The 22,880-nt window shown below is 35.4% G+C and overlaps 1 protein-coding gene across 2 annotated transcripts in view; it reads left to right on the top strand.

Moving 5' to 3' along the window:
• Positions 1-22,880, top strand: part of macrod1 (mono-ADP ribosylhydrolase 1) — a 196,325-nt gene that overhangs the window by 126,241 nt on the left and 47,204 nt on the right. For both annotated transcript variants that reach the window (XM_087280407.1, NM_001004573.2), the window contains 1 exon segment: positions 11,792-11,908. In XM_087280407.1, the coding sequence (XP_087136533.1) occupies positions 11,792-11,908 (117 nt within the window).

Genomic DNA, 22,880 nt, shown 5'->3' with positions numbered 1-22,880 from the left:
TCTTTGTTTTACTCCTCCTGTCTCTCTGCCCTCCGCCATCACCTCTTCCCTAACACTCCAACACCTCTTTTCTCTCTATTTCTGTCGCCATACGCAAACACGTCGGCTTCTTCTTCGCGCTCTCTCGCTGTCTTTGTGTTGGCTTCACTCCCGAGGTTTGTTAAGGCAAACCTGGGTGATAATTAGGCAGGGACAAACTATACATCAGGGAGGACGGGGAGACGAGAGCTGAGTCTCTGCCTGCTGGTGTTTAAAGCAGGAAAAGCACTACAGCTGAGAAGGCAAAAAACAAGAGGATGTGTTTAAAACAACGGAGGAGTGAGGATGTGCCGTATAGTTTGTTTCAGATGCTGTTTTTCAAGCTGTAAGCACCATGCGCTCGCAGTCAGCATTTTTAATGCAGTGCTGAAAAAGTAGAGTTTTGGTGTGTTCGTTTTTCAGGAATGGTGTCTTTAAATATCCTTAAAAGAAAATGGAGAGAGGTTGTTTAATGATGTTTCTTAGTTTAACAATTTACAGTGTTGTGCCATTATACACTGTAAAACCCAAAAAGTTAAAACCGTTTGAGGAAACTGATTGCAACAAACTATTTAAATTCAAAAACTAATCCTAATGAGTACTGTGAACTTACTCCATTTGAGTAAATGAAGCAATTTAAGCACAGTAAAACTCGATAAATGTAGAGAACTCAAACCAACTGAGTGCTGTAAAACCCAATAAGTTAAGGCAACTCTAACCGTTTGAGGAAACTGATTGCAACAAACCTTTTACGTTCACAAACTAATCTTATTGAGTACTGTAAACTTACTCTGTTTAAGTTGAAGTAATGAGGTATTTAATTAACTCATTGCCTTCAACACTGGATGTTTTACCATAATACATTTCTGTGTATACATTATTAGTGAGTACTAAAAACAAAACTGGAAAAGTGTAATGCATAAACATATATTCGAGGGTAAATCAAGAAGAATTTTTTTTCTTTCTAATAAGGTTATAAAATTAGGAAGCAAAATGACAGTATAATATGTATGACAAGTACGAAAAGTCAGCTTGTTTTCATAAATATGCATTGAATTATGCTGATTCTTTTCACCTCAAACTGCATAGACTAAAATATTGATCTTGAGATTTAAGAATCAATATAGATTTGGTTAGAAAAATTATTCATTCAAAAAGTAGGAAGCAAAATGACAATATAATATGTAAGAAAAGGTTTGTTTTCATAAATATGTATTGGATTATGCAGATTTTCGATAGATTAGGAAAATACAAATAGGTTATAAAAATAGGAAGCAAATTAGGTTAGAACAGTGGACCTCAAACTTTTTTCACCAAGTACCACCTCAGAAAAAAAAATTGTTTCTACAGGTACCACCATAATGAGCAGTATTGAAATACAGTAGCCCAGTAAAGACACTATAGCTGTGCACAGTTCAAAAACCTGGCAGATTAATTCCTATTATTAAGAATATTTATTATTATCATCACTTTAAACATTATAAATAGTTTGAACATTAACATTGTACTGCACTTATATGTGATCAAACAAACAAACAAAATAAAACATCAATGTTTAAATTGAAATATGCTTTTAAAAATTAATTCAAAATGGTAGGCTACTGTTCTTAAAAAGTAAAAAAAAAAGACTCCTGTACTTAAATGTAAAGTATTATCATATAGTAGTCTTTACATCAAAACCTATAGATGTTGCTTGGACCTCATAAATATAGGCTATATGTCATCACATTGATTTTTTTGCTAATTTTTAAAATATATGTAGCATATGACATATTTGATTCCTCCACGTACCACTAGAAGAAAGCCCCCGTACCACTAGTGGTCCAGGTGCCGCAGTTTGAGAACCAGTGGGTTAGAAAATTAGAAGCAAAATGGCAACATAATATGTAAGAAAAGGCTTGTTTTCATAAATATGTATTGAATTATGATGATTTTTCCTACCTCAAACTGCATAGACTAAAATATTGATCTTGGGATTTAAGAATCAATGTAGATTTGGTTAGAAAAATTATTCATTCAAAAAAGTAGGAAGCAAAATGACAATATAATATGTAAGAAAAAGTTTGTTTTCATAAATATGTATTGGATTATGCAGATTATCGATAGATTAGGAAAATACAAATAGGTTATAAAAATAGGAAGCTAATTAGGTTAGAACAGTGGACCTCAAACTTTTTTCACCAAGTACCACCTCAGAAAAAAAATTGTTTCTACAAGTACCACCATAATGAGCAGTATTGAAATACAGTAGCCCAGTAAAGACACTATAGCTGTGCACAGTTTAAAAACCTGGCAGATTAATTTCTATTATTAAGAATATTTATTATTATCATCACTTTAAACATTATAAATAGTTTGAACATTAACACTGTACTGCACTTATATGTGATCAAACAAACAAACAAAATAAAACATCAATGTTTAAATTGAAATATGCTTTTAAAAATTAATTAAAAATGGTAGGCTACTGTTCTTAAAAAGTAAAAAAAAAAACTCCTGTACTTAAATGTAAAGTATTATCATATAGTAGTCCTTACATCAAAACCTAGAGATGTTGCTTGGACCTCATAAATATAGGCTATATGTCATCACATTGATTTTTTTGCTAATTTTTAAAATATATGTAGCATATGACATATTTGATTCCTCCACGTATCACTAGAAGAAAGCCCCCGTACCACTAGTGGTCCAGGTGCCGCAGTTTGAGAACCAGTGGGTTAGAAAATTAGAAGCAAAATGGCAACATAATATGTAAGAAAAGGCTTGTTTTCATAAATATGTATTGAATTATGATGATTTTTCCTACCTCAAACTGCATAGACTAAAATATTGATCTTGGGATTTAAGAATCAATGTAGATTTGTTAAAAAACAGGTCGAAAGCAAAATCACTAGCCCTATTCAGAAAAAAACACTGTTGTCCAATGGCTTGTCTAATTATCCTAACTTGCCCTAATTAACTTAGTTAATCTTTGAATTGCACTTCAAGTTAAATACTGATGTTGCAAAATAACTAGTCAAATAGTATGTACTGTCATCATGGCAAAGAATTTAGTTTTTAAAACTGTCATGTTGGCAAATGTGTTGCAAAGAAAATCACCATTAAACAGCAATTGGGAAATATTTGAAAAAAAAAGGTTAATTTCAAAGTTTATTTCCTACAACTCAACATACAATTACAAGTTTAAAATTAAATTCTGCATGTGCAGTAATTAAAACACATTTACTCAGTACACAAAAATCTGTGCTGCATGGAGAAATTATGTAAAATTAAGTAGAAATTCATGTACCATGATAATATACACTCACCGGCCAATTTATTAGGTACACCTGTTCAACTGCTTAATGCATTAAGGCATGTAGACATGGTCAAGATGATCTGCTGCAGTTCAAACCGTTCATCTGAATGGGGAAGACAGGTGATTTAAGTGACTTTGAATGTGGCATGGTTGTTGTTGCCAGAAAGGCTGCTCTGAGTATTTCAGAAACTGCTGATCTACTGGGATTTTTACACAAAACCGTCTCTAGAGTTACAGAGAATGGTCTGAAACAGAGAAAATATTCAGTGAGCGGCAGTTCTGTGGGCGCAAATGCCTTGTTGATGCCAGAGCTCAGAGGAGAATGGCCAGACTGGTTCCAGCTGAAAGGCAACAGTAACTCAAATAACCACTTGTTACAACCGAGGTCTGCAAAGGAGCATCTCTGAATGCACAACACGTCCAACCATGAGGCAGATGGGCTACAGCAGCAGAAGACCACACCGGGTGCCACTCCTGTTTGCTAAAACAGGAAATTGAGACTACAATTTTCACAGACCCCATAAAATTGTACAATAGAAGATTGAAAAAACATTGCCTGGTCTAATAACTCTTGATTTCTGCTGCAACATTCGGATGGTTGGGTCAGAATTTTGCGTCAGCAAAAAAGCAAGGATCCATACTGCCTTGTATCACTGGTTCAGGCTGGTGGTGATGGTGTAATGATGTGGGGGATATTTTCTTGGCAGACTTTGGGCCTATTAGTACCAATTGAGCATCGTTTCAACACCACAGTCTACCTACAGTTGCTGACCATGTCCATCCCTTTATGACCACAGTGTACACCCATCTACTGATGGCTACTTCCAGCTAGATAATGCACCATGTCATAAAGCGTGAATCATCTCAGACTGGTTTCTTGAGCATGACAATGAGTTCATTGTACTCAAATGGCCTCCACAGTTACCAGATCTCAATCCAATAAAGCACCTTTGGGATGTGGTGGAACGGGAGATTCGCATCATTGATGTGCAGCCGATAAATCTGCAGCAACTGTGTGATGCTATCATGTATATGGAGCAAAATCTCTGAGGGAATATTTCCTGTACCTTGTCGAATCTATGCCACGAAGGATTAAGGCAAAAGGGGGTCTAACCCTGTACTAATAGGTGTACCTAATAAAGTGGCCGGTGAGTGTGTGTTTACTCAAATACAGCACAAACATGCAGAATGATAAAACGATTGCTTTGGTGCTCACAGACATGAAGTGAACATATTGAATAAGAAAGCTAGTGAGGAAGGAAGGAAGGATGTAAGGCTGTGAGTGAGTGATGGAAGTAATTCATGCTGGATTTCCTAGTTTCACGGTCAAATGGATCATACTTGGAAATGGCACATATAACTATAGGCGATCAAAATTTTCTGTTCGTTACAGTCAAGAGACGTCAGTCCTGATGCTCAGAGCTCCAGATTGTAGGAAAGGACACAGTGACATTAGAGTCTCTTTGGGGGTTTTGTTGCATTTGTGGCGTAACGTTGCATTTTGGCATATAGCTGCCTTTTAAGAAGTCTGTTTGTGCAATTTCTGTTTTTTTTAGTAACCTAGAAAGCCACATATTTACTCAAGTTTAGATTGATTGCTCTATTTTTTTAATTAATGGTTATAAATCAGAGAAATACAGTTAAATATAAAAATCAATAAGAAATCAGAATTAGTCTTACTCTCTGAATCATACACGGTATAATTGTATATTCTGCACAATGTCACAAAGACACAATGCAGGTTAATATGCAAATACAAATATGCATAAGATACAACAGTAATTAAAAATTAATTAATAAAATTTAAAAAACTATATAAACATGCATATTTTACTTGTGCTCTCCTTTATAAATAAACCAGGGGCAGGGTTAGTAGGCCAGGTGTGGAGGTATTTTATTTTATTGTTTTTATTTTATTTATTTATTTTATTATTTTATTTTATGTGTATTTATTCATTCATTTAAATAATTTGTTTATTCATTCAGTCATTCAAATCATTCATTCATTCATTCATTTATTCATTCATCCATTTAAATAATTAATTCATTCAGTCAGTTAATTCACTTATTCATTCATTGAAATAATCAATTCATTCAAATCATTGATTCTTTCTTTCATTCGAATTGTTCATTAAACTCATCCATTCATTCATTCATTTGTTCATTCATCCAATCCATTCATTCATTCATTCATTAACTTTTTTTCGACTTAGTCCTTTTATTAATCCGGGGTTGCCACAGTGGAATGAACCGCCAACTTATCCAGCACGTTTTTACGCAGCGGATGCCCTTCCAACTGCAACTCTTCTCTGGGAAACATCCACACACACATCCACAAACACACTCATTCACACTACGAACAATTTAGCTTACCCAATTCACCTGGAGGACATGTCTTTGGACTGTGGAGGAAACCCACGCAAACGCAGGGAGAACATGCAAACTCCACACAGAAACACCAACTGACCCAGCCGAGGCTCGAACCAGCGACCTTCTTGTCGTGAGGAGAAAGCACTTCCTACTGCGCCACTGCGTCGCCCTTGTTCAATCTTTTGATTCATTAAAATCATTCATTCAAATAATTCATTCATTCATACAAGTTATTTATTTATTCATTGCTATTTATTTAAATAATTCTTTCATTCTTTCATTTAAATCATTAATACATTTTCATTTATTCAAATCATTCCTTCATTCATTCATTCATTGAAATCATTCATTGAACTTATTAAATAATTCATTTATTAATTTAATTAATTCATTTGTTTGTTCATTCAATCAATCATTCATTCATTCATTCATTCGTTTTTTGTACGTTCCTTTTGTTCATTCATTCATTCATTAATCCATTATTCATTAAAATCATTTATTCACTCATTTGACCATTCATTAATTTGTTCCTTCATTCGTTTATTCATTAAAATCATTCATTTATTCATTCATTCATTATTCATATAAATCATTCATTCATACAAATCCAATCGTTCATTCAAATCATTCATCCATATAAATCATTTGTTCATTCATTCATTCATTTGTTCATTCATTTGTTAATTCATTCGTTCATTCATTCATTCATTCGTACATTTACTCATTAATTAATCCATTATTCATTCAAATAATTTATTCACTAATTTGACCATTCATTCATTTGTTCACTCATTCGTTTATTCATTCAAATCATTCATTCATTAATTAATATAAATCATTCATTCAACTTATTCATCCATACAAATCATTCATTCAAATCATTCATTCGTTCATTCATTCGTTTGTGTAATCCATTCATTTATTAAAGTCATTCATTCAAATAATTCATTCATACATACAAATTATTTATTCTTTCATTGCAATATTCATTGCAATCATTTAATTAATTTATTCATTCATTTATTTGTTTATTTATAGGTTCATTCAAACCATTCATATATTAATTCAAATCCTTCATTCATTCTTTCATTCAAATCATTCAATCATTCATTCATTCATTCATTCATTAAAATCAATTAATCAAAATTAACTCATTAATTTATTAATTAAAATAATTCATTAATAATTCATTAAACTCAATTCATTTGTTTATTCATTCATTCTTTCAATTCATTAATTTATTAGAATTCATTTAAATTATTCATTTAAATACTTCATTCATACAGATAATTTATTCATTTATTGCAATTTATTAATTCGTTCATTCATCCATTTTTCCGTTCATTAATTTATTATTCATTCAAATCATTTATTAACTCATTTGACCAATCATTCATTTGTTCACTTAGTTGTTTATTTATTCAAATAATTAGTTCATTCATATAAATCATTCGTTCATACAAATCCAATCATTCATTGAAATTATTCATTCGTTCAAATCATTTATTCGTGCAATATATTTAATCAAATCATTCATTCATTCATTCATTCATTCATTCATTCATTCAAACCATTCATGTGTTTATTCATTCAAATCATTTATACAAATATTCATTCAAATCACTCATTCATTCTTTCAAATCATTCATTCATTCATAAATCATTCACTCGTTCACATCATTTATTTGTAAATTCGTTCATTCATTCAAATCATTTCTATCATCTTATCACATCATTTTTTTTTTACATTTTTTGCCTTTAAAAGATTTATGTATATATATATATATATAAATTTTTTGAGTGTGTGTGTCTGTGTGTGTGTTTTGTCCTCCTCTTGGCACTGGAAGGAATGTTGGTATTCTGCTTGAAAACCCAGATCGCCGGGCAAGTGTTTAGAGAGAGATAGAGCTGTGGTGTCGAGGGATTTGTGACACGGGCAAGCAGATGTGCCAGATCCAATCAAACGCGCTTACTAATGGCTGCCATGGTGACCAGCTCAGCCAATAAGAGAGTGTTTCAAAACCACTTGTTATCTTGTACTTGCGCTGCCCAGTCCAGGCCAAACTGATTCAACGGGTAATTGAGAACAACTTGTTAATGAAGGCTTTCGTATGCAGGAATTGTGAATGTGTGCATGCATGGTTGTGTTGTTGGGTGTTGCGTGAGGTTGCACATGCATATTGCTCTGAATGCAATGCAATATCGGAAAATATGATGTTTTTCCATGTCACAAACCCCCTTGTCAGGTAAGCATAAAGCCAATTAGCACCTGCTAACAAGATGTCTGGGTAATATAAAAAGTGTGTGTGCATGCATGTTGCAATTACACAGGAAGACAAGCTATTCCCAACAGGCGCACATCGTCACCGCATTCACATCTTTTCCCTTATTCCTTCCTCTCATCCTCCTTTCCTCTGCTCCAAAGCCCTGAGTACAGCTTCCCTCCATCTGTCCCTCCGTTTTTTCCTCATCGTGTTCTCCACGTCACTCTCCCACAGTGTATATTCCCTATCTTTCCATCTTTTATCACTCAATCTCTCTCTCCTGCAGATTGCAAGCACATATCAGCAAAAGTGCCAGGGTGCTGAAAACCCTCCAGTTAAACTGTTATGGCCCTTAAATTGCTGCCCTCGGTGCTCTGAGAAATCAGATTTCTGAATGTCCTCCAATGATAAATGGGGGTTGAGTTGTTTTTTGTTTGCTATTTTTTAAATCTGAATTAAAGTCGTGGGGTAAGTTGTGTCACTGCAACCTTTAAGACAGTGGTTCACAAAGTGGGACCAAACGGCAACCTCCCACTCTCCCTCGTGAAGCTAACATGGAAGTAACTGAAACTGCATTTCATCAAAACTCCGCTAGTCCTGGAGCAGATTTCTATTGATCCCAATGTTAAAATGGCCAACTTCATAGCAGAAAAAAGGTGTTTTCAGCCTGGTACACAGAACAATATTGATTCATATAGCTAATATTACCCTTCATGACAATTGTGAGGGGAGCGCATTTTTTTAGAACTCATCCGTTTCGTTTATATAAAGTCTGCATAATTAAGGGCGTGGCCACTTGAGTGACAGCTAGGTCTCGTTGGTTGCTGTCACTTCACCTCTAAATTCCGGCTGATTAGCTGCTGAACTCGACATATACATTGTATTTTTGTTTTGTTTTATGAGGCTTTACACAGTCAGTTGCTTTTTGGAATTATTTCTCACAATTATCAGATGATATGGCATGCTGTGTGCACCTAATTGTGCTAGCAAATATTCTAACAAACTGCAGTTTTTTTGTCATGTGACAATGTTTTTTTATATTATTTTTCCATAAGAGATATCTTTGCCATTTCTTAATTAAAGCAGGTAATTTATGGCCCGTTTCCACTGACTGGTAAAGTACGAGTCGGTACGGGTCACCTTTATCAGGCTTGCATTTCGACTACCAAGGGTACTCTTTTGGTGGGTGTGGTGTATGACAGAAAGTTTCAGTCAACGTCATTCTCGCTCGAATAAATGTTTAAAGTAAAGCTGAACGAGTCGTTCACATATCATACGAGAAACACTTCTCACAAAACAGATGCGTTATACACATATATATTTGTGGATAAATGTTTATTACTAACTTTTCTGTGAACATAATTATAACTGCAGATCAATGTCACATCTGCAACATCTGCAATATAAATAAATGCAGCATATATGAACACATTACAGCCCCTTACAGTCTCCGATATGTCACCAATTACAGAAAAACTACACACAGCATACATTTAGTCCTTATTTTGGTTCAACACGCAACACAGCCCACAGTCAGTGCAAACCTCTCATCTGTGTGTTTACAGTAATTCTGTCATTCTGTCAAGTGTCTCGCACTTTTAGACACCCTCGTAAAACAACAGTAGGACACGGCAGATTTTGTTCTTTTTTCGCCTTTTGACTGGAAACGGCCATAAAAGTTTACCGAACCATACAGTACCCTACCGTACCACTCAGTGCAAATGGGCCATAAGCTGCTTAATATTGAAAATTAGTATTGCTCAACATATTATTTTAATGCATCATCTTAATTAATAATTATTAGATTGTTGCGTCAACTTTGCTACCCTGCCATGGCCGCAGCAGGTGCAATGATATTATACAGCACAGTTGTTACCTAGCTACCTAGCTGGGGGTGATTTTCAGGAACTGCGTAATATCATTGCACATGCTGCAGCCATGGTATGGCAGTAAAGTTCCTTCATTGTTATACCGTTATTGTTATGCCTATTTTCAAAAATATTTTGTATGTAATAAATATTGTTTGGGGTGTAACGGTATATGTATTTGTCCCGAAATTATGGAGTTTTCAGGGAGAAATAACAAAATGGGAGGGTGGGAGATGCGAAACGGGAGACACGGGAGAGTTTTGGCAGGTATGGTTTATATATTAACTGTACAGAAATGTGCCCACATCTAAAAATCTCAAAGGCAGGTGCTCGATCAAAAATAAACAGTAGCAAAAGATTAAAAAAAAAAGTTTGAAACGTTGTTATGTGATATTAAAAGACTTTTTGAGAGCTAAAGTGGCTGTGTGCCGATTTTCTTTTGATATTTTGCTATTTTACAGGGTGGGCCATTTATATGGATACACCTTAATAAAATGGGAATGGTTGGTGATATTAAGGTCCTGTTTGTGGCACATTAGTATATGTGAGAGGGTAAACTTTTCAAGATGGGTGGTGAACATGGTGGCCATTTTGAAGTTGGCCATCTTGGATCCAACTTATGTTCCTTCAGTAGGAAGTTAAAGTTAAACTGGCCTCAGACAGTTTAGTGTATTTTATTTTAGTTTAGTTTATAAGCCATTTAAAGGCGCATCTTTTTACTCAAACATTTAATTGACAGAATCAGTGTTTGTGTATTTGGATTTTTAACTTGTTTTAATATGTTCTCCCTGCTGAAAAATCCAGCTTAAACCAGCATAGGCTGGTTGGCTGGTTTTAGCTGGTCAACCAGGCTGGTTTTAGAGGGGTTTTGGCCACTTCCAGGCTGGTTTCCAGCCATTTCCAGCCTGGTCTTAGGTGGTTAGGCTGGGAGATGACCAGCTAAAACCAGCTTGATCAGCCTAGCAGGCTGGGAGCCCAGCCAAAACCAGCTGAGTCCAGCTTAAACCAGGCTGGTCAAGCTGGTTTTAGCTGGAATTAGCTGGTCATTTTCCAGCCTGACCAGCTAAGACCAGGCTGGAAATGGCTGGAAACCAGCCTGGAAGTGGCCAAAACCCCTCTAAAACCAGCCTGGTCGACCAGCTAAAACCAGCCAACCAGCCTAGGCTGGTTTAAGCTGGATTTTTTTTAGCAGGGCTAACATGTTTCCTTTTATTGTTATGTGCTCTTTTACTTGTCTTCTCTTACTTTAAAGCACTTTGTGACTCAATGTCTGGGAAAGGTGCTATATAAATAAACCTTTACATACTTACTTTAGTTTAGTCTACGTCAAACCTGCAGGAAAATATCAGTCTTTGCTCAAAGGCTGATTATTTTACCAACGATTAGTGTCAATAGTTGTAGCCTATTACAGATTTCAAAGAAAAATCTTAATATTAAAAAAGGAAACATAAGCTGGACCACAACAGATAAACGTCAGTTAGATTGTGCCGTCTGTCATGTATAGTAGGCCTTTAGGTCTGTTACTTTTACTTAAGAAGACATATTATTTTAGTTTAGCACCAGAGCTATAGAAACTGTATTATGCTTAGAGAGAGAAAAATGCCACAGTATTGTGATCAGATCTGTATCGATCGATACTCTGAATTTTGGATATCGATATCAGATCGGTTCCAAAAAAATGGTTTCGGTTCATCCCTACTTTTTCAGTTACATCCATAACGCATGATTATTTTCCTCATTTAAAATATAAAAAATATTTACAGATTGGTATTTTTCTGATCCCATAACTCTGTGGTTAGTTGTTTTGGAAAATATAAACGGATGTGTCAATATAATGTTAACATTTACTTTCTCTGTGAATTTATGTTTAGAATGTCTACTGCAAATGTCACATCCATAACTCTGGAACTGATCTAATGTATAGATTACACATATGAGTTCGAGTCTCAGTCTCCCCAATTTCCTTCCTATAGTGGATGGTGCCATTCACCGTGGAGCTGGTCCTCTGCTGCGGAAAGAATGCGCCACTCTGAACGGCTGTGAAACGGGGGAGGCCAAGATCACCGGAGCCTACGGTCTGCCAGCGAGATGTGAGTCGCTCATGAAACACACCCATCATCATACAAATGCCATATAAACATCATCCTGAAGCGCTTTGAGCTCTGTAATGTACGCTGATCAATTCTGAATCATCTGTTAGAGTTAAAGCCAGCACATCTCCAGCAGTACACGAGCGAAGAGCAAACCTTTCCTTGTGTTTACGCTTGATCGCATCAAAGTCAGCGGCGTACTTTTGCAGAAACTAAATTACACTTGATAAATGTCATCAAGTGCGTTTTTTTCCTTCATTTCCCATCTTAGGAGTGTAAGCAGGTGTTGTGCAACCTCTCTAGCGAAATGTCAAATGGTTGCGTACATGTTGCACGCTGCCATATGAATAAATGAATAAACCATCAACACAAACCTTTTTGCCTATCACTCTCCCTCCCTCCCTCCCTCCCTCCCTCCCTCCTCCATTCGTCTCCCTCCCTCTCTTTCACTCTTCCAGAGAGCGTTCAGTAATTATGTAGTCAGACAGTGTTTACAGAAGCAAGCGCACTTTAATTTATTCGCACACTTAGCAGTAATTTCCTTGTCTAATTTATGATCCCCCCCCCCACCGTACCTAGCCGTTCAGAGACAGAGATGCACACACTGCTGATTCTCCAGCCATCACACATGCACAGATATACACACACTTACACAATCATGCATATATAAACAGAAGTTGGTTTTTGTTAATTGCGGGGACATTCTGGAGGCGTAATGGTTTTAATACTGTACGAACTGTATTTTTTTATCGCCCAACACCAATAATTTTACTCTTTAAAGGATACTTTGTGCATGTTTACTTTCTCTAAAAAAAAATCTCTATTATTTATAAACCTTGGACATAGGCAATGTCCTCATACGTCACTTTTTCCTTGTAATACCTGCCAAACCCATGTTATTATAGACTTTTTTCTTGGCTGCTGCATAGAGGGCGCCATAGTGACCAGCGTCTTCCGGTAGAATGATTAGAACTTCCGTTTACAGTGTTTACAATGGGTAATTTGCACTCCGAAAACAGGTTTCAGTAGCGTTTTGTGTGGATCACAGAGTGTTTTTGTGACACAAAACTCTGAAAGGTGTGTGTTAAAGCCGTTATAATCTGTCAGATGGGGTTCAAGCGCGAGAGAAAAACGTTCTCGTAGTTTACGTAGTTTACGTAGTTTATGTATAAACACAGATACACACGCATGCAAATACAAGCACAGTTACGCACATTTAAATAGATATGCACAAGAACATATGTATACTGTATAAACACACAAACAAACATATAAACACAAATACACATGCATGCAAATACAAGCACAGATAAACACCTTTAAATATATGCACACAAACACGTCTATATGCACAAACACACACATATTAACACAGATACACAGGCATGCAAATACAAGCACAGTTACGCACGTTTAAATAGATACACACACAAACACATCTATATACACACAAATACACATATAAACAGATACACACGCATACAAATACAAGCACAGTTACGCACATTTAAATAGATATGCACACAAACACATCTATATACAGACACAAACACACATATAAACACAGATACACACGTATGTAAATACAGACACAGATACACACCTTTAAATAGATATGCACACAAACAAATGTGTATATATACACACACAAACACACATATAAACACAGATACACACGCATGCAAATACAAGCACAGTTACGCACGTTTAAATAGATACACACACATATAAACACAGATGCACATGTTTAAATAGATATACACACAAGCGCACATATAAACACAGATACACACGTTTAAATAGATATGCACACAAACACATATATAAGCACAGATACACACGTTTAAATAGATATACACACACACACATGTTAGGACTGATACACACCTTTAAATAGATATGCACACAAACATGCATACAAACACAGATACACACCTTGAAATATATATGCACACAAACACACATGTAAGCACAGATACACACATTTAAAAATATATGCACACAAACACACATATAAACACAGATACACACGCATGCAAAAACAAACAAAGATACACACGTTTATACACACAAACACATCACTATATATATACACACATATAAACACAGATACACACATTTAAATAGATATCCACACAAACGCACATATAAACAGACACACACACACACACACACACATAAACACAGATAAACACGTTTAAATAGATATGCACACAAACACATATATAAGCACAGATACACACCTTTAAATAGATATGCACACAAACACACATATAAGGACTGATACACACCTTTAAATAGATATGCACACAAACACACATATAAGGACTGATACACACCTTTAAATAGATATGCACACAAACATGCATATAAACACAGATACACACCTTTAAATAGATATGCACACAAACACACATATAAGCACAGATACACACGTTTAAATAGATATGCACACAAACACACGTATAAACACGGATACACACGTTTAAATAGATATGCACACAAACACACATATAAGCACAGATACAAACGTTTAAATAGATATGCACACAAACACACATATAAGCACAGATACACACGTTTAAATAGATATGCACACAAACACACATATAAGCACAGATACAAACGTTTAAATAGATATGAACACAAACACACATATAAGCACAGATACACACGTTTAAATAGATATGCACACAAACACACATATAAGCACAGATACACACGTTTAAATAGATATGCACACAAACACACATATAAGCACAGATACACACGTTTAAATAGATATGCACACAAACACACATATAAACACAGATACACACGTTTAAATATATATGCACACAAACACACATATAAGCACAGATACACACGTTTAAATAGATATGCACACAAACACACATATAAGCACAGATACACACGTTTAAATAGATATGCACACAAACACACATATAAGCACAGATACAAACGTTTAAATAGATATGCAAACAAACACACATATAAGCACAGATACACACGTTTAAATAGATATGCACACAAACACACGTATAAACACGGATACACACGTTTAAATAGATATGCACACAAACACACATATAAGCACAGATGCACACATTTAAACATATATGAACACAAACACACATATAAACACAGATACACACGTTTAAATAGATATGCACACAAACACACATGTAAGCACAGATGCACACATTTAAACATATATGAACACAAACACACATATAAACACAGATACACACGCATGCAACTACAAACAAATACACACATTTAAATAGATATGCACACAAACACATCACTATATATACACACACATATAAACACAGATACACACGTTTAAATAGATATGCACACAAACACATCACTATATATACACACACATATAAACACAGATACACACGTTTAAATAGATATGCACACAAACGCACATATAAACAGACACACACACACACACACACACACACACATACATACGTACAAACTCAGATATGTACACGTCTAAACACAGACACACACACACACACATAAACCCAGTAACACATAAGTTATTGGCCTCGCTCTCCAGGCTGTGCTTCTGTTAGGATTTACTTCAGTCTTCAGTTGATTTTTCTCTGGAACTTTGTGTTGTTCTTCTCATCTGTTTCTCTCTGTACTGTACTGAACGGCGGGGAGCAGAACAGTAAATATCAGCAGTAATTGTTGGACTGAAATTAGTGTTTGTGTCTGACTGCCTTCACCACATGTGGCTTTTATAATGACTGATGTAATTATAAGTTATGTGCGAGCAGGTGTTTGGGTTATTTGGGATGTATGAGCTGTTGAAATGTACCATTTCTAAATTGGATTTTAGTTTTTAAAGTTTCTGTAATGGTGCATTAAGTAGAGCAGCATGTTGTTACAAATTCAATGTCTGTCTCTCTACATTTGTGCGTTTTCGGTCATTTGTCTATGCAAAACTTGCACATACTTCGGTTTTCAGCCCACACCCAAGTCCTATCAGCAGGGCTATTCAATTAGTTTGTCATGAGGGCCAGTTCATGAAAATCATCCCAAATGAGGGGCTGGAGAGATATGACTTGCAATATGAGTGATGACACAACAACAATATAAGAGCCCATATGTTGTATTTTCACTCCTTAAGACACCCACCGGTTCCACCGAATTGGCTCGATCACTGCATGTCTCTCCACTCCACCAATAGCTGGTGTGTGGTGAGCGCACTGGCGCCGTTGTCCTGTCGCTGTCGCCGAGACCTCTCTCATGATTGTAAAACGCTTTGGGTGTATTGCCATATACAATAAATGCGCTATATAAATACACATTACATTACATTACATTTACATTACCCACGTTGTATTTTTCTACATTTAATCTTAATATATTGTATTTTGAAACTACATGAGTGCATTGTACAATGTGACTTTTTTAAACTAAAATTCAAATGTAGTATTTAAAAGCAAAACAAAATCAGTGTATTGCTTAAGTCCTCTACATTCAGACTCATTCATATGTCTGGTTTAGCTCAGCTACCAAATCTGACCTTCGAAGACTACGTTGAATAGTTTGGACTGCTGAGTGATATGTGAATGGCCTGCTGCTATAGTTAATCCAGTGTGTGTGCGTATTAGCTTTGGTGTATAAGCTCGGATCTTTAAACTAGCGCACAGGTGGCATGACTTTGTTTAGTTGCGGCAATTTCAATCCGTTCAAGAGAAACGCGGCGTTGAGAAGCCTTTAAGAATAAGTATCCAAATGTTTTCGGCTGCTCGTGCCACTTACTTGCTTTATGTCAGGACTCCTCTTGCTGTATTGAACAGACGCACGTCACTTTAAAACTACCTGTATATCGGCCGTCTTTCGACTGAACTAAATTTATTTTGATGTCTTGGTCACACTATTTGGAGGACCGGAACTAATTGCGTCAATTGAATAGCCCTGCCTTACAGGGACAGTATGGAAAACACAAATACAAAAGGAAAGTTGTGATTGCTAAATTTACTTTGGCGTGTATTTTATTGCAGACATTAGAAATAATATTATTTATTTTGTTCCTCATTATTTTTATTGTTTTGTTTCAAAATAAACACATATTTCAATTTTGGTTCTTGCAACACATTTCAGAAATTGTTTACACATTTCAAGTTGGAATGGGTGATTTAGTGATAGTACTCGGGCAAAGCTGCGGTCACACTGGGCTTTTCCTCCGGAAACGCAAGGTCATGCGTCAAGTTTCGCAGGTTGCTGCGGTGCAAAGTGCAAGCTTGGTGAACTCTGACCTGCGAAATCGCATCACTTGACTGCGTGAGACCAATCGAGGATCAAAACCTGACCTCTCTGGACAGAAATTTAAAACATGGAGCAATCGCTCACTTTTTTATTGTCTAGTAATCCTGTTTAATCCCGCCCCTTTTTCGCAGGGCCATACAACAGAATTTCACACACACAAACTCTAGTGTAACCGCAGCTTAATCTGGTTAAATAATGACATGATTTGAAACAGGTGATGTAAACAGGTAATTGCGATTTATGATTTGGTACAAAAGCAACATCCAAGAAAGGTCTAGTCCTTTAGGAGCAAAGATGGGCAGAGAATCGCACATTTTACAAAAAATACATTAGAAAATTATTGAAATATTTTAAAATTATGTTCCTCAATGAAAGATAGCAATATATTTGATTAATTTACCTTCAAGAGTGCAAAACATTATTAAAAGCAACAAGACCAAAAGCCAGAATCTGTCATGGTCAAGTGCCCTTTGCAAAGGTAACTTGCACTTCTATGGCACTAATAATGCTGAAACTTACATGGAGATTTTGGAGCACAATATGCTGCCGCCTTTTCCAGGGACGCCCATGTATACAAAGTATTTCAACAAGACAATGCAAAACCACATTCCCCAATTTAAAACATGTTTACATGAAGAATGGGACAAAATTACACCTGAAACACTTCATCACAGGTTTCTTCAGTCCCTTAGCGTCTTTTAAGTATTGTGAAAAGGAATGGCAACATTATAAAGTGGTAAATGCTTTACTGTGCCAACTTTTTAAATGTGTTGCAAGAACCAAAATTGGAATGTGTTTATTAAAAAAAACCTATAAAAATCACAAGAAAAACATTTAATAATGTTCATTGTATTATTTGCAATGCAATACAAGTCAAAGTACATTTAGAAATCGCTGTTTTCTTATTTTGTTTGTGTTTTCCATTAGTCCCAACCTTTTCTGATTTGGGGTTGTACCATTCACCCCATTATAAGGACTCTGTTTATTTAGAAATATTGCAGAAAACCTCTCTTTATTATTCCAGAACATTTGAAATGTCAGTAATCCTTGTAGCAAGACATGTTAAAAGGGATAGTTAAAAATGATTTACTCCCCTTTAGGCCATCCACGTTGTGCTTGACTTTGTTTCTCACAAACATTAGACATGATTTTTAGATGAAGCCTTGACCTTGGTAATTTATAAAATGCAAGTGAATGGTTACCGACACTTTGAGGAAAGAAAAAAAAACAGGCAACAAAAAATAAATACCTGTTACACCTAAAAATAAGCTGAGATCTTATTAAGCGAAACGGCTAAATATTAACTAAATGTGCTCAGGATCATCTGCCAAGGTTGTGGTTTAAGGAAATAATTTAGTAAATAATGCTGTTCATCTTGTGTCGAGTGCTTGTTTTGCTTCATAAGGCATCATCAGGAGCCATGAAAATGTGTTTTATTTTGCTTTTATATGCTTTTTCCTCTCAGATTGCCTTTAGCCATTGATTTACGTTTTATGAATCACTTGTGTTAGAATAGAACAATAATTGGCCAAGATATAACTATTTGAAAATCTAGAATTTGAGGATTCAAAAAAACAAAATGCTGAAAAAAAAAATCAGATTTAAGGTTATCTAAATGAAGTGCTTAGCAATGCACATTACTAATCAGAAATTTAATTTTATTTTGGTATATTTATTGTAGAAAATTTACTAAATATCTTTATTCATGGTTGCAGCTGGAAGGGCATCCGTTTCGTAAAACATATTCTGGAATAGTTAGTGGTTCATTCCGCTGTGGCGACTTCTGATAAGTGACTAAATCGAAAAACATTCATTCATTTTCCTTCAGCATAGTCTCTATATCAAGGGTCGCCACAGTGGAATTAACCGCCAACTATTCCAGCATTTGTTTTATGCAGCAAATGCATATCCAGCCACAACCGAGTACTGGGAAACATTCATACACTCTTACATTCACACACATATACTACGACCAATTTATTTTATTCAGTTCACCTAAAGCGCATGTGTTTGGACTGTGGGGGAAACTGGAGCACTCAAAGAAAACCCACACCAACACAGGGAGAACATGCAAACTCCACACAGAAATGCCAACTGACCCAGCACTCAAACCAGTGACCTTCTTGCTGTGAGGCGACAGTGCTAACCACTGAGCCACTATACCACCCAAATATCTTCATGAAACATGATATTTGCTTAATATTCAAAAATATTCACTCTAAAAATGTTGAGTTATTTCAATCAAATTCTGGGTATAATATGGACTAAACAAACCGCTGTGACCAAATTATTAGGACCAAATTTAACCCAATGTTTGGGTTAGACCATATTTTACCAAATTTGGGTTTAAATGACCCAGAATTTGTTAGAGTATTTTGTTTTTTCACAGACTACAGAACTTTATCCCAGCTCAATATGCATAGACAACCACAAAGCTATTATTTATAGACTATTCTTCATGAAAACTGTAAACATTATATCCCTGTGGCATTACAAAAATTCCACTGTTGTAATCCTACAACAATACTGGCTCCCTCAACTTATAGCGTGACTTGTGGGCGGAGCTGTCAGCCTGTAGAGTAAGAAATTTATTAAAAATCTTCACAAAACATAATTTTTACTTAATATTATAATGATATTTGACATAAAAGTAAAACAGATTATTTTAAAATATAGTCACAAATATACTCTATAAATGCTGGGTTGTTTCAACCAATTTCTGGGTATAATGCGGACTAAACAAACTGCTTGGTTAATTTTTTCCAATTATATTAATAGAAATAAAATTTAACCATTTTAATGTTTGGGGTAGTCCATATTTTACCAAATTTGAGTTTAAATAACCAAGAATTTGTTACATTATTTTGTATTTTTATAGATTAAAGAACTTTATCCCAGCTCGATATGCATAGACAACCACAAGGCTACTATTTATAGACAATTTTTCATGAAAACTGTAAACATTATATCCCTGTGGCATTACGAAAATTCCCCTGTTGTAATCCTACAGCAATACTGGCTCCCTCAACCAATAGCGTGACTTGTGGGCGGAGCTGTCAGCTTGTTAGAGTAGGAAATTTACTTAATATCTTCACAAAACATAATCTTTACTTAATATTATAATGATATTTGGCATAAAAGTAAAACAGATTATTTTGAAATATACAATGTCTTTCTGGCTCTTGCAAAATCATACTGTATAGTCACAAATACTGTCTAAAAATGCTGGGTTATTTTAACCAATTTCTGGGTATAATACAGACTAAACACACTGCTGGGTTAATTTGTGCAATTATATTAATAGAACCAAATTTAACTATATTAATGTTTGGGTTATTCCATATTTTACCAAATTTGGTTTAAATAACCCCGAATTTGTTAGATGATTTTGTATTTTTATAGATTAAAGAACTTTATCCTAGCTCAATATGCATAGACAACCACAAGGCTATTATTTATAGACAATTTTTCATGAAAACTTTAAACATTATATCCCTTTGGCATTAGAAAAAGTCCCCTGTTGTAATCCTACAACAATACTGGCTCCCTCAACCAATGGCGTGACTTGTGGGCGGAGCTATCAGCTTAGAGTAGGAAATTTACTAAATATCTTCACAAAACATAATATTTACTTAATATTATAATGATATTTGGCTTAAAAGTAAAACAGATTATTTTGAAATATACAATGTCTTTCTGGCTCTTGCAAAGTCATACTGTATAGTCACAAATATACAGTCTAAAAATGCTGGGTTATTTCAACCAATTTCTGGGTATAATACAGACTAAACACACTGCTGGGTTAATTTTATCAGTTAAATTATTAGAACCAAATTTAACCATATTAATGTTTGGGTTATTCCATATTTTACCAAAGTTGGGTTTAAATAACCCAGAATTTGCTAGATTATTTTGTATTTTTATAGAACTTTATCCCAGCTTAATATGCATAGACAACCACAAGGCTATTATTTATAGACTATTTTTCATGAAAACTGTAAACATTATATCCCTGTGGCATTAGGAAAATTCCCCTGTTGTAATCCTACAACAATTCTGACTCCCTCAACCAATAGCGTGACTTGTGGGCGGAGCTGTCAGCTTGTTATAGTAGGAAATTTACTGAATATTTTCACAAAACGTGATCTTTACTTAATATTATAATGATATTTGGCATAAAAGAAAAACGAATTATTTTGAAATATACTATGTTTTTCATGCTATTGCAAAATCATACTCTATAGTCACAAATATACACTCTAAAAATGCCGGGTTATTTCAACCAATTTCTGGGTATAATACAGACTAAACACACTGCTGGGTTAATTTTATCGATTAAATTATTAAAACCAAATTTAACCATATTAATGTTTGGGTTATTCCATATTTTACCAAAGTTGGGTTTAAATAACCCAGAATTTGCTAGATTATTTTGTATTTTTATAGAACTTTATCCCAGCTTAATATGCATAGACAACCACAAGGCTATTATTTATAGACTATTTTTCATGAAAACTGTAAACATTATATCCCTGTGGCATTAGGAAAATTCCCCTGTTGTAATCCTACAACAATACTGACTCCCTCAGCCAATAGCGTGACTTGTGGGCGGAGCTGTCAGCTTGTTCAATGGCTGACTGATGTGGGCGTATTTAGAAACCATTTCTTGTTGAAAACAAGTTCAGTTCAGTGTCACAAAATTACACACTTCAGCTTAAACCCAAAGCACGCACGAAAGTAACAGAAAGCACCTCTAATTACAGCCAAAGCCCCTTAAATAAAACCTGAGATCTCTGTGTGTGTGTGTGTGTGTGTGTGTTTATACAGACGACTGTCATGTTTTGACTGCTTGAGCTGCAGTTTTGCACTTCTGTTGCTGCTTGCATAAGGATAGGGGAGTGTGTGTGTGTTTGTGTCTTACAGTAAAACAGAAATATAGCAATAATATATACTCTGCCAGAGTTGAAGTAGAAGCCCAGCGGATCTCATTGCTGTGCGAAAGGCCGAGTTTGCAGCTCCTGTCAGTCCCTAAGTCCACCTGTGTACCAATACAGCCCTGACTAGGGACGCAACCATACAAAACAAGCACTGCTAGGGGGGAGAATGAGAAGAGAGAAGCATATTTATCAATACACACACACACACACTCTCTCTCTCTCTCTCACTGAGCCTTCATTTCCCTCTGTGGCCAATTAACACTAATTAAAATCCACACAGGCCAATCGAACACCCACCCTTCTCTCCTGTTATTTAACTAATCCCTTTTTTTTTTTCGCTCTCTCTTTCTCCTCATCAGTCTTTTTGCTCATGGACTGGATGAATAACAAGGTTCAATTACTTAATTATATTTATTAAAACAATCCAATATAAAATCCATTGCAAGTTGAAGTATCTTGAGTGAGTTTTGCACTTGAAATCGCAACTGTTTTCTTGTCAAAACCGATCCGAAGAAAGCTGAGGTGAAAGGAGAGCGAACTATTGTGCGTCCGTCGTGCTTGATGGGCCGGTAACAGCCGGTGTATTGTGCGTTTGAGGAAAGAGGCCGAAACACAAAACGTTCATGGAACACCTTCGGACCTTTCAGATGATAAGCAGTACTGGCTGCTTTCTTTAAATCCCCGCACCTGCTCCAGATTGTGGAGACTTTTTTTTTGTCTCCGGTGGGGTTTGTGGTGGG

Source organism: Danio rerio, chromosome 14 (assembly GCF_052040795.2).
Source record: "Danio rerio strain M-AB ecotype USA chromosome 14, GRCz13ab, whole genome shotgun sequence".
In the NCBI taxonomy this organism is placed as follows: Eukaryota; Metazoa; Chordata; class Actinopteri; order Cypriniformes; family Danionidae; genus Danio; species Danio rerio.
The sequence above is the reverse complement of the archived record's forward strand: the minus strand, read 5'-3'. Positions and strand labels throughout refer to the sequence as shown.